We start from the raw sequence: 14,379 nt of genomic DNA on the forward strand, positions 1-14,379 counted from the left end.
TCTTAACACTAAATATTACCTAATACAACAAAGTTTGATAGGGCCTAATCCAACAAACTGGTCATTTGGACCCAAGCCTCATTAAAAAAAAAAAAAATGTTAATCGCTATAATTGTAACACAAGAATGGCCTGAAAATTTCTTCATAACTGTGGCCCAAAATTGGAAGCCCGAAGAACCTAATCCGAACCAGTCAGCTGACTCTCAAGTCAATTTCAAAAATTTCATCATCTATCTTACGATTCCCCCCTCATGATCCGACCCATGAATACCGAAACCCATAAATAATCTGAATCGGACTCGGATCGACCGGCCCATCAATGCAAAGGGTTTTAGCCAGGTAAGCATTTCCAATTCCCAAAAACCCTGAAATTTTTTCTTCTTTACATTTCTAAATTTCTCTGCTTTCTTACGAAAATTTCAATGATTAATTGTAGGAAATTGAACCCTAGAACTCTCAATTCACTCACCAGAAACCCTAGTTCTAGTTATACCTCTTCATTTCACTCTTTCAATTCAAAAACCCCTAATTTGTACACAATTGAACTGTATTCATGTTGCAAAAGCTTCAGTTTTTTGAGCTCTATAATGGGTCTCAATACAATTTCCCAAAGGCTCTCTATCAAAAGACCCTAATTTTGTCAGCCTTATTTTTAGTAGAAATTACTGCTCTGTGAAGAATGGTGATGGTGGGTCTAGTGAGTGGACTGAGGAGATCCTTTACTCAAACAACATCTAGGGTTCCTTGAACAATGTAATATTTCACATCGGGTAAATCCTTAACCCTTTCCCCCAAGAGTGTTCATGGTGCAGTGTGGTTTTGGGCCATTTTTAGCACCGCGCTTTGTGGTACACTTTAGCCAAAATCATAACCGCGCTATACCTCATTTTTGCGGTCACATGTATGGTAGGTGGGTGCGATTTAGAATTTAGCCAAAACCATAACTATATCATGCCTTATTTTTGCAATCACATGTGCAGTGTAGTGTATAAGATGTGGTTTGAAGCTGATATATTTTTCAAATTTTGGGTTTTTCCTACCTAGCCCAAAACTAATTTTTCCCTTTGTTTTGGGCCAAGTTTTAAACTATTGAGCTAGTTTTTCTTTATTTTGGGGTAGCTTTCCTAATCAAAACTTGCTAGGGTTATTAACCCCCCCCCCCCTTTTTTTTTTTTTTTTTGAAAATTAGGATTATTAAACTATTAATAATATATTTAATATTAAAAAAAATAAATATATTAATATATGGTGAGGGTGTGGTGCGGTGCACTGTTAATTGCGGTGTGGTGAAGTTATACTATTTTGCTGGCGGTTTTGGTGCAATTTTTGCAATTTGGTGAACACTTCTACTTTCCCCCTATCATAGTAGATAAACTTGAAGGGGAAAGAAATCCCTTTAGACTTTATTGATTTATTAGGAGGAAAAAAAGTGGTGTGGTTGGGGATTTTCCACCTAGGCTAACAGTTTTCATTTGTCCAAAATGGAGATAGAAATGGGAAGTAAAAATAAGAGTCTAAAGGAAAATTACAAATTTACCCCTTGAAGTTCCATTCGAGACACGATTGTCCTTCGTTTGCTGGTTGATGTCTTCTTCATATATGTATTGTCCCATTACATCATTCATGTGAACAATGTGAGCCAAGGAGTTATTTATGGGTTTCTTTGAAGAAGGTGACCCATTCAATGAATTCTTCTAGACTTTTTTTTTGGGGGGCTTGTTGAAGGTGCACTATTTTCCTTCTGACTCTTTCAGACATAATTTTTTTTTTTTAATTGCAACATTATATAATTTTTTATAAATATATTGTTGCAACATAGTTAATTATTTGAAATTATTTTTATTTTTATTTATATGTACTTAATTAAGAAATTTATTATGATGGAATCATTGTCTTTTGATTTTTTTTTTTTTTTTGAGAATGTCTTTTGATAATTTTATATTTTAAAAGAATCATTAGCCCGTAATGAATGATGTGCATCCATCTTAATATTAATTTGTTAATACAATGCTATTATAGGTCAAATGAAAATTAATAAAATATTATTTCTTATTTAATAGGGGTATACGTATAATAGTAACTAGTCGCTAACCCGTGCGATGCACAGAATAGTTAAATTTAAAATTACATATATTTAAAAAAAAACATTGAATAGAAAAATTATTTTATAATTTAAAATAGTTTCCCATAGGTATTGTATGGGTATTAATCAAGAATGATGCATTATTTAAATAAATAAATAAGTGGCTGCTTTTGTTTTATTATTTATCCCAAAAAAAAAAAAAAATGATAGTATATGAACAAATAAATTGTTGTAAAATTTGAATAGTTTCCCATAGGTATCGACAAAGTAGGATACATATTTTAAATAAATAAAAAAGACAAAATTTTGTCTTCTAACTCCCACATGCACCAACGCTACACTACCACCATATGTATAGAGGTTATCACACGTCCTTGTTTAGTTTCTTATCAATGTGAATTGCCACTTTTAATATGAATAATATACATCCTTACTCCATATTATTCTACTAATCAATCTAAGATTCCAAAATCCAATAGGAAACATCTAAACCATTCCCATATGGACTGTACTTCTCCTTAAAATTAATTATAAAAAAGACTATGGACTATATCACAACATTAATATAAAATTGATTATTGATGACAGGAAAATTGTGGTTTTGATGGTCAGGAATAAGCTCTTCTTCTTGTTATTGATGACAATTTTTTTTATAGAGTGGTTTTGCAAGATCATATGAGGGTTTTATATATAAAATACATAGTAGTACAAATTACACCAAACTATTCTTGCACTCAGCTAAAAAAAAAAAAAAAAAAAAAAAAAACTGCTCTTGCACTCGGCCAAAAAAAAAAAAACACAAAACTACTGTAACAATTCCTTGCAAGAGTATTGTAATCACATCAGTAGATTAATATATATCAGTTTTTAATTTGTGAACTTTTCTTTTCTTTTCCTTTTTTCCTTGAACGAAACCAAGTATTGAGCAATATATTATATGTCTATATCATTCACTAAAAAAATAAACCCAGAAAAGAAAATTATCCAAAAGTATTTTAGGCTAGAGAGAGAGATCATACCTATAATGAAGCAGCAAAGTGAACTGTTTTTCTTTGATACCAGCTCTGTTTAACACACATGACTATGTTGTAAAATAAAAGCTTTATATACGAAACAGAGTTATAGTTGAAGATGAAGAACGGAACCGACTTTACAGATTCAAATGGGCCAAGCTCAACATCATAAGGGCCCACCAGTCTGACTATAAAACCTAAAATAAAAAGAATAAAAAGAAAAAGAAAAATAGTGGTGACGTGGAAAATTGTGGGAGTTTCAGAGGCTTCGGTTTTATATATAGAATATATAGATTAATATCAATTTAGAAAGTATCAACTTATTTTTTAGTTTTTAGTTTTTCCTCTCAATCAAATAAAGAAGAAAAGGTGCACCCACTTTCTATCCTTAGATTGTTCCATCCCTTCAACTAGATACACATGAAAGAAATCAATTTTTTTTTTCTTTCCTCCTAATTTTTTATACTCCCTCTATTTTTTATCCTCCCATTTTACTATCATCTCAAGCAAACAGACTCTCGAGAAAATATTATATTTAGTGTACCTTCAAAATTGATTTGAGATAGATGCACGCAAATTTAGTTTCACTTCACTTGTGCAAAATTTGATCAACTTATTCAAAAGACTTGCTTGGATTAAGGTGAAGTTTTCGTAAAAAGAATGTAGACTGCTTAATGGACTTTGAGTGAAGGTGGAAATCTGTTAAAATGGTCTCAAATTCCTATTTTTTGATTTAGTTTGAAATTTCATATGGCAGGAAAAAAAAAAATCCCTTGTAAAAGAAGGAATTTGGTGTTCCATATTCACTTATTCATTTAGAAATTCACCAAGGAATAGGTATTGAAATTTAATATATGGACAGCATTGAAAATAATTTAATGGTTTTAGCACAATAGGTCTTCTCGATGGAGAAATGAGAAGACTCTTTTAGAAGAATGTTAAGTGGGATTCCTTGAAGTGTGGGTCCTATTATGGATGAATGTCAATCCTGCAACAACCTTAATATAGGTAGAGATTATAAGAATAAGGAAGAAACAGAGGGCTAACCAAATCAATTAGGTTTCCCCTCCACCTCCTTCTCCTCCACTATGTTTCTTTGAAGCATCTCTACTAAGTAAAGAGATTGAATATCAAACCCACCTTAATTGTCCCTTGGGCTATAGCTATTGGTGGGGAAGAAAAAAAAAATTATTTAATTAATTAATTTTTAATTTTATAATAAAATATAGTGTTGATGAGGATTTTTTTCTCCTTCTAAATTGCCAATTTGGATTAAATAATGGACAAATTTTAGGTACAAAATTGGTTGTAGCCTTAGGCTACAATCTTACTCAATATCTTTTTTTTGGAAGTGAATTTTGACAAATTCACTGTTAGATTACATATTTTTCTTATATCCTTCATACTTGCAAAATTTCTAGAAAATTAAAGATCAATAACTATGTCATAAATAAATAGTTTAAATTGCAAGTTTTTGTAATTTAAAATTATACATAAAATATAAGCTTATAGATTATATAGTAAATAATATTTGATTGACACAAAATTTGACATTTGTATTAAGAGCGTAAAGAACATGCAATTCAACAGTTAGATTTTCAAAATATGTAGTAATGTTTATTTTATTGAATAAAGTGGTAGTCTTAGACTATAACCAATTTTGTAGCTTAACATGATGTAAGGGTTAATGAGGCATTGACTATGTTAGTAATATTAATAGACTGAAGGGTCACTATAAAAATGTCCCCAAACATGTGTGTTTGTTTCTAAAAAAAAGAAATCAAAACTTTTTAATCCAACCCATTATTAATGCCAATGATTTCCTCAAAAAAAGAGTGGTGAAATAACTATTCTTGAAAATAATCAACCAATCTATATTCAAATATATATATATATATATATATATGAAGATTCAGTGAATGAGTTGTAGTTAGGGGTGAAATGCCACTCAAACCGAGAGCTAGCTGGTTTTTCTTGAAAGGCGCTAAGGCGTAGCAGTTGACTGGACAGCTAGGGGTAAAGTACCGTTTTAATGCAGGCCGTGGTATCGAGGCAAACTCTGAATAATAAATATTACCTAATCCAACAAAGTTTGATAGGGCCTAATCCAACAAACCGGTCGTTTGGACCCAGGCCTCATTAAAAAAAAAAATCATGTTAATCTCTATAATTGTAACACAAGAATGGCCTGAAAATTTCTTCATAACTGTGGCCCAAAATTGGAAGCCCGAAGAACCCAATCCGAACCTGTCTGCTGACTCTCAAGTCAATTTCAGAAATCTCATCATCTATCTTACGATTCCCCCCTCATGATCCGACCCATGAACACCGAAACCCATAAATAATCTGAATCGGACTCGGATCGACCGGCCCATCAATGCAAAGGGTTTTAGCCGGGTAAGCATTTCCAATACCCAAAAACCCTGAAATTTTTTCTTCCTTACATTTCTAAATTTCTCTGTTTTCTTACGAAAATTTCAATGATTAATTGTAGGAAATTGAACCCTAGAACTCTCAATTCACTCACCAGAAACCCTAGTTCTAGTTATACCTCTTCATTTCACTCTTTCAATTCAAAAACCCCTAATTTGTACACAGTTGAACTGTATTCATGTTGCAAAAGCTTCAGTTTTTTGAGCTCCATAATGGGTCTCAATTCAATTTCCCAAAGGCTTTCTCTACCAAAAGACCCTAATTTTGTCAGCCCTAGTTTTAGTAGAAATTACTGCTCTGTGAAGAACAGTGATGGTGGGAATGGTGAGTGGACTGAGGAGATAGAATATTTGGATGAATCAGGGAGTGTTATTTACAGTGGGAAAGGTGTGAGGTCAGTTGAGCCTGGTGTTGATGACCATGTGATGGTGGGTGGGATAAAGAAGCCATTTTTGAATGCTTCTGCTGTTGCTAAGATTGTTGAGGTTGTGAAGAGGTGGAAATGGGGACCTGAGTTGGAGACCCAGTTGGATAAACTACAATTTGTACCAACAATGACTCACATTACTCAAGCCTTGAAGGTTGTTAAGGATAGTGATGCTTGTTTGAGTTTGTTTAGATGGGCTAGGAGGCAGCCATGGTATTTGCCAAATGATGAGTGTTATGCGATGCTGTTTGATGGGTTAAACCAAAATAGAGATTTTGATGGAATCCAATTGTTGTTTGATGAAATGGTTGGTGATTCTAGTAATAATGGGATTTCATCATTTACTGCGTATAATCGGGTAATTCAGTATTTGGCTAAAGCTGAGAAATTGGAGGTGTCATTTTGTTGTTTTAAGAAGGTTCAGGATTCAGGTTGTAAAATTGATGTCCAAACATATAACTCTCTTATTACATTGTTTTTGAATAAGGGTTTGCCTTATAAGGCATTTGAGATATATGGAAGCATGGAAGCAGCAGGGTGTTTGTTGGATGGGTCAACTTATGAGTTGATGATACCAAGTCTGGCGAAATCAGGCCGTCTTGATGCCGCTTTCAAGCTCTTCCAGGAGATGAAAGAGAGGAATTTTCGGCCTGGCTTCAGTGTCTTCTCATCACTTGTTGATTCAATGGGCAAAGCTGGGAGATTGGACACCTCAATGAAGGTGTACATGGAAATGCAGGGTTATGGGCTCCGATCATCTGCTACTATGTATGTTTCTTTGATTGAGTCATATGTGAAGGCCGGGAAGTTAGATGCTGCTCTTAGGCTTTGGGATGAGATGAAGAAAGCAGGGTTCAGGCCTAACTTTGGGCTGTACACATTGATTGTTGAGTCGCACGCAAAATCAGGGAAGCTTGATATTGCTATGTCTGCCTTTAAAGATATGGAGAAGGCTGGATTTTTACCAACCCCATCTACATATTCTTGTCTCTTGGAAATGCATGCAGCCACTGGACAAGTAGATTCTTGCATGAAGCTCTATAACTCGATGACGAATGCAGGTCTGAGACCAGGTTTAAGTACTTATACTGCCCTATTGACGCTTTTGGCTAACAAGAAGCTTGTGGATGTGGCTGCCAAAATTTTACTTGAAATGAAGGCCATGGGGTATTCTGTTGATGTGAGTGCTAGTGATGTTTTGATGGTGTATATCAAGGATGGTGCTGTTGATCTTGCTTTGAGATGGTTACGCTTCATGGGTTCATCAGCTATTAGAACAAATAATTTTATAATCAGACAATTGTTTGAGTCATGTATGAAGAATGGTTTGTATGAGTCAGCCAAACCTCTCCTTGAAACATATGTGAGCTCTGCTGCAAAAGTTGATCTCATACTATACACATCAATTTTAGCGCATCTTGTGAGATGCCAGGAAGAGGAGAATGAGAAGCATTTGATGTCTATTCTTAGTGCTACCAAACATAGGGCACACTCTTTCATGTGTGGACTCTTCACAGGCCCGGAGCAGAGGAAACAACCGGTTTTATCTTTTGTGAGGGAATTCTTTCAGAGCATCGATTATGAGTTGGAAGAGGGGGCTGCAAGGTACTTTGTCAATGTTCTTCTCAACTATCTTGTTCTTATGGGGCAGATAAACCGAGCTCGATGTGTTTGGAAGGTTGCCTATGAGAATAAGCTTTTCCCAAAGGCAATAGTCTTCGATCAACATATTGCTTGGTCCCTTGATGTTAGAAACTTGTCAGTGGGAGCTGCTCTTATAGCAGTTGCACACACCCTCCATAGATTCAGAAAACGCATGTTGTATTACGGTGCTGTCCCAAGACGCATTAAATTGGTTACTGGACCTACCTTGAAGATTGTGGTCGCACAGATGTTGAGTTCAGTAGAATCTCCTTTTGAGGTCAGTAAGGTGGTTCTAAGAGCCCCTGGAGATTCTGTCATGGAGTGGTTTAAGAAACCAATTGTTCAACAATTTCTTCTAAATGAGATTCCATCAAGGTCTGATATCCTCCTGCACAAGCTGAACACACTTTTTCCCAGTTCAGCACCTGAAATTAGATCTCTGTCTCCTCCCAAGCCTCTAATTGCAAGGAGAGCAATGTAAACATATCTGATATCAGTTATAGGCCTTGTATTTGTGAAATAAAACTGTAAGTTATTATATGTTTCAGTGGTGTCTTCTTTCTACCTTGGGTCTCTTATTTCATATTGATGAGACATGCATATAGGCCAAAAAAGAAGTGGAAGTATTGGCAAAATAAAATTTTTAATTAAGAAATAAATAACAAATGATAAAAATTCAAAGAAGAAAAGGTGTTAATCTCACAATTGACAAACGTTTACACATTGAGTTGTATTTTGAAAATCCATGTTATTTCTGAAACTCAGATTGTTCTAATATCTATGAAACTTGAACTTCGCTTTTAGTAGCTTCCAATCTTATAATTTTTTTTTTTTAGATAAGTAAATAATTTTATTGAAATCTGAAAAAAATGTGCTCCCAATACACTAGCTGTATACAACAGGACATACAAAGAAAAGAACAAAAGAAATATGTAAAAGAAACAACTATGAAAATCTCAAGGAGGCCAAATAATCTAGGAACCCTGCAATCAAAAATGATGTAGGCGGCTATATCCACTCATACAAGGACTTGAGGAATGTATATTTCAGCTTGGTCATGGTAACTGGCATTACTTTCATTCCAAATGGACCACATGAGATACAATGGAGCTGCTTGCCACACAGCCCCATTCCCATGCCTACCAAAGCACCCCTTCCAACCCTTGATCATCTCCCTGACCGAAAGGGGCATTACCCATGACACACCAAACAAGGAGTATACCATACCTCACATATCTGATGCCACTGCACAGTGAAGAAACAATGAATCACATCCTTACCACATTTTTTTACAAATGAAGCACCATGCCATTACATTTATAATATAAATTCACATAACAATGTCATATTGGCTATTGGAAATTTTAGTTGTTGTTGATATGCTTTTATCCTAGACTGATTTCAATGTTTTATCTGCACAGAATTTGTTCAATATTTATATTGATGTGACCACATGACCAAGTGATATTCAATGTACATTATTTGAGAGGCATGACAATTTGTCAAACGGTGGCAAATGAGGAGCTTTTTGAGTTTATAGCCGAAAATGATTAATCTGTTAATTTTGGATAAAAGTGATATGTGTAGTATTTTTCTCATTCATATTCAAAATATGTTTTTATTTTTTTTTTGGCAAAAATTATCATTTTAGCTTTGATATTGCATTTGAAATGTTTGTTTGAGATTTTTTGTGTATGACTACATGCAGATAGGAGCATGCTGTCTGCGTGTGGCTTATTTTTTAAAGCAGATAAGAAATTTTGAATCCTGAAACTATCTTTTTATCAAATCTATTCTATCTGTAAAACAGGTCAAGGCAGGCTGGGAAGTTGTGACAACTGCAGGTCAAAACTCTCCCCCAGCCCCAATTAAATTTTTGAAAGAGGGGAATACAAATGAAATCTGCTTCTCCTGGATGCCTTACCTCATAAGGTGGCATTTGACTCATTGTGCCTCAGCTGCTTTATATCAAGATGCATATCTTTCTGTTTGTTGCTTGGCCCATGACACTAAATTGGCCTGCCCCACAACTTCCAAAGTCTGTGTTCTTTTTCTTCTGTTACTCTGTTCAAGAGTGAAGTTGACAACTTTTTCTCTGCACTCAAGACTGCCAAAGGTGACCTGGTTTATGCTTAGCTTCCAGTGTTGATTAAGCAAATGCTCTTTTGTTTCGAAGTCTTTAGATTTTGAAATAAGTAAATAACAGTTATCAGCCATAGAACTCCCCCCCACCCCCCACCTCCTCAAAAAAAGAAAAAAGAAAAGAAAAATGAGATGTTGGTAATCTGTTCTTACTTAACTTACCTGCATTAAGTTCCAAATGATAGTTTTTTTTTTTTTGCAGGCCTGTTCTTTATTGAGTCAAATATAGCTGCAGCTACTGACGATAAGCAAGTTACTCCTATTGGATTTGACAATATTTCCTGATATGATTGAGTATGCCAAAAATTTGGATTTGAATATCCCTGTAGGGGCAACAAATTTAGATGCTTTGTTCCACAAGAGAGAGTTGGAGCTTAAAAGGTACAGTAGGAATTCAGTTTTGGTTTATGTTCAGCTTTATTTTTAGTGAATTTAATTTTTTGTTCTTGCGTTTGAGTAATGTCCTTGAGAAGAATGGACATGACAAAGATTATCCAATCTCATACTTGGGATGTAAAGCTAGCCCAGTCAACTGAGTACTAAGCTCATCAAGCTGAGCTACCTTTGCTGAAATTTGATTGGCTTGGGATGTGAAGCTAGTGTGGTTAAGCCTCCCATTTAGCTTGGTTGGTTTGTTAGAATAATCAAATGGTAGTTTGAATCAGGTGTGGAAAAAAATTATTTCCTCTAATTATAAAAAATTGTTCATAGATAAAATATGCTCTTCTTAAAGGCTCTGGAATAATAGTAAAACTAGAATGGAACGGTTTAGTTATGAATGATGCCCCTAAATTCATCTAACAAAACCATCTCTATTCCATGTCTAATTTTAGTGGTTATGGAAGCAACTTGGAAAGAGAGTTCCTACTTAGCGTAAGTTTCGGACAGACTAGGGAAGTCACAGGACTGGGAAATGTTCTTGAAATGGTCACTGTTTAATTTGTCATTCACAACAGCAGCTGCTTTTACTCACCTTAAAAATTCTGGTTGTCTTAGTTACCTTCCAGGCACTCAATAAGTTTGGAAATGCAGGTTCCTCCCTCCACACTTGTCTATAGTTTGCTATGTATATTTAGTTACATTTTCTATTTCTCTGAAATATATATATATATATATATATATATATATATATATTACCTGTATGTTTCATCCAATACATTTTTGACCTCCTTCCTGAAATGCAGATCAATTCACAACCTTTCAAGACTGTCAACCATACAAAGACAAATATACAGGTAATGTCATTTTTAGGTGATTGCACCAATTATGGTGTGATAGTCACTTTGAAGATTAATAAATTCATACCATTTTCAACTATCTTTATATCATGAACTGGCATTTTCTTGAAATTTTTATTATAGCAGGGTCAAAGGTTGGCACGTGTAACAAGATAAGTTGGCATACTCAACTAGAGGCAACTCCTTTTTTTAGCAAAAAATCATTTTAATCTGGAATCACTGGTTTTCCTTGTTACTAGTGGATAGTGGTTCTTACTTGACCATGGTGTCAAGAAAAAAATCCATTAAATTGTCAGTCATTGAGATAGCTTCTTGCTTAAAATAATGCAAGGAAGCGTAATATCATCTTTTGTTTGTACAATTTTCCATCCTCATGTAAGCAGGTGGGTTATAGAGAGCAGATTAGACAAGCTAAAACCTATTGTTACTTCTCTGGCACAACAACCTTTTCTCCCCTGAACTTTCTGATCCTCAAAAAAATAAAAACAAAAATCAGTCCTGCTTTTATTATTGATGTCGCTATACACTTCTCATTGTTGATAATTTGGCGATTGGCGTTGGCATAATCTGCTTGGCCAAAATGGGTCTATCAAAAAGGCATCCTCTTTAAACCAAGTAAAGGAATGCCTTTGTCTGCAGTGTCTTTTCTCTATTTTTACATAGGTAATATTGATTATATTAATATATAAATGAAAACGAATTTGGACTACTTGTAAAATTCGAAAAATTTGAAAATTATTCTGTTGCAGTGTTGTTAGATTCTCTTTTTACTGTCCTATAGCTGAGTATAATAACCAAGGGAATGCTAATTTTATTACTCAGTAGAAATTCTGTTCTTCTGATTTAAATTGTTTGTCTTTCCATAATATACACTAAATTTGGATTGAATAGTGTATTCTGCTGTTGAGATTCTGAAGATAACATTTTTCTTGTCAATGAAATTGCAAATATCAACTCTGGTGAAGAACATATTTTACAGAATTTAGACCTCAAAGAAATTGAGGATCCAGAAAATCAGGTACATGTGGCTATATTTTAGGGTCCCCTTGCACCGCCCTGCTTGGTTGTGACTATTATTTGATATATAAATTGATGATGTAGTATCTAGTACAGCTATTTTTCTGTTGCAATCCACAATGTAAATATCTGTGCAATGGTTGTATTGTATGAAATGAAGCTAACACCCATTATGGGTGCATTTGATTTCAACACGTAACTTGGACCATCATTGCAGTAAATTTAAGTCAAATGTAATATCTAGGCCGGGAACCCAAAAAAAGAAAGAAAAAGAACTGTCATGCATGATATGAGATACAGATTGTTGGCTAGAAAGAGGGTTCAAAAGATCAATTCAAGCAGTTTTGAGTAGCCAAGAGCATTGTAGCTCAGTGGCACTGCCTGTCTCCTCTATGAAGAGAACCAAGGTTCAAATCCCCCCTCCCCCACTTACTATAACAATTGAATTATCCAAAAAGAAAAGACAAAAGACAGTTTTGAGTAGTTTCTGGAGGTTAGCAGCTTCTGTTTTGCACTCTATATTAGCCTATTAGGTAGTTGTAGACTTGTAGTTTCTGAAGTTTTTTTTTTCCCTTTTTTCCCTAGTGTCTTGCTTTTATCATCTTTTTCTCATTTGTTTGAAAAAAATTTCTTATTCATTTTTTTTTTTTAAAAAAAAAAAAAGAGAAAAACAGTCAATTTGATGGCAAGCGGTGTGTTTTGTCTATACTCTATATTGAGAGAAAAAATAGAAAAGAAAAAAAAAATGAATACACCATTAGAACACACCTAGACTTTATTGGCTAAGCTAGTTGTACATGTGTCACATGATTTACTTGTTCAATTGTTTCTGTGTTTTTAAGCCCAAGAGAGAACTACGGGTATTGGGGTGATCTTTTCTTTTGCTTTTCTTCCCCCCCCCCAATCCACCCCACCCCACCCAAACATTAGGCTGCATAACAGGATAGCTCTCCTTTGATCATAAACTCCTTAATCTCTAACTCTTCCCAATCAATAAGAAAAGAGTGAATAATAAGTTTTTGGTACAACTCAGACAAATTACAAACTAAATTAGCCTACACTTATAGAAATAAGATTAGTTTTCATTCTTTCAATAATAAAGATTCTATCTGTTATGGATATTAATAATGGGATTAAAGACTAATATAATGTTTTAAAAGAGAAAAAAAGAAGAGAAGCACATGTAATGGAAAATCAGACTAAAATTACTAAAAGCAACTGGCTTAACATTACACATCCTGAAGACCATCACTAAAAATATATTGTCAAGGTGTATTGTTCAAAACTTTGTTATTTCTACAAACATACTAATCTAGTAAAAAACTGATGGAGTTGAATTAGGTTTTAGGCTTTTAACTTCAAATCAAGATTTAAAATATATTAGAACACATATTATCATTGGTGTTCTATGTTCATAAACATTGTGAAATTTCCAATAGTTCTCACTTACAAAGTCTCAAGAGATTAGAGGGGGAAAGGCAAAGAAAGAGAAGGCAAATTGATTTTGGTTGCTATCAGTAAAGCAGGAATAGGAGGCTGGGATCTAATTCTTTTTAAATCCTTTGGAAGTTCAAGTTGTCATTGGTATTCCTTGTAAGTACATTTTAAATCTAATAGTTCCCACTTGAGAAGTACAAGTTCGCCTTGTTCTCTATCCAGCAGGCAAGAATATTTAAATTGTCAAGTTAGGTATCTCTTTTGTGAAGATACTGTGTCAACTAGGATATGGACATGTATTCTTTGGTGAGACTATTTTCTTTATATCAATAAAATTTGATTTTTTATCAAAAAGAAAAAGAAAAGAAAAGGATGTGGGCATGACATGGTGGTATAGAATTGTTTTGTAGTGGCTGTGCTTCTCTACCTTATGCAACTGAGCTAATAATGAATCATCTGTAGATATGGTGTTGTTGTAACTTCTGTAAGCAGATGTGGAGATTCTTATTAACAAACTCCCTATCCGATAACCCTCCAAAAAAATTAAAAAAAGGGATATGTGTGTAGCTGGCAGGCTAATTTTGCACTGATAAATTCTAATAACTTTGGGCTTGTGGTAAATGGAGAATCTCTGGATTCCTGCAGGCTTGGAGCAACTTTTGTATGAGGGTTTTTGTTTTTGTTAATGCCCTTGTTTCCACTTGCACTATAATTTTCAGCCTAAATGTAATTGTTAAGCTATCCAAAATCTGAAAGTGCCCTGTGTTCCTTTATCTATTATATATTTTTCATTGGGCTTTTCTTGTTATCCTTTATGTAGTCAAGAAATACTTATTTCAATATTTATTTTCAGGATTTGATAAGTCTTACAAATAGCTTTTTCAGTTTAATGGTACCTTTTCTCCTCTTAAAGATGGAGGCCTACAGTTTGACTTATTATGGATC

The 14,379-nt window shown here is 34.2% G+C and overlaps 1 protein-coding gene across 1 annotated transcript; it reads left to right on the top strand.

The window, feature by feature from the left end:
- The first annotated feature begins 5,368 nt into the window (after nt 1–5,368).
- Nucleotides 5,369–9,363, top strand: LOC115973344 (pentatricopeptide repeat-containing protein At1g79490, mitochondrial-like). The gene is made up of 2 exons (XM_031093605.1): nt 5,369–8,127; nt 9,309–9,363. The coding sequence occupies exon 1, from the start codon at nt 5,577–5,579 to the stop codon at nt 8,079–8,081; it is 2,505 nt and encodes an 834-aa protein (XP_030949465.1). The 5' UTR covers nt 5,369–5,576; the 3' UTR covers nt 8,082–8,127; nt 9,309–9,363.
- Nucleotides 9,364–14,379: the final 5,016 nt, after the last annotated feature.

The sequence above is a fragment of the Quercus lobata genome, unplaced genomic scaffold (genome assembly GCF_001633185.2).
Source record: "Quercus lobata isolate SW786 unplaced genomic scaffold, ValleyOak3.0 Primary Assembly Scq3eQI_310, whole genome shotgun sequence".
Lineage (NCBI taxonomy): Eukaryota > Viridiplantae > Streptophyta > Magnoliopsida > Fagales > Fagaceae > Quercus > Quercus lobata.

Coding starts and splice junctions, on each gene's coding strand:
- LOC115973344 (XM_031093605.1), top strand. CDS start 5,577: ATGATTAATTGTAGGAAATTGAACCCTAGAACTCTCAATTCACTCACC.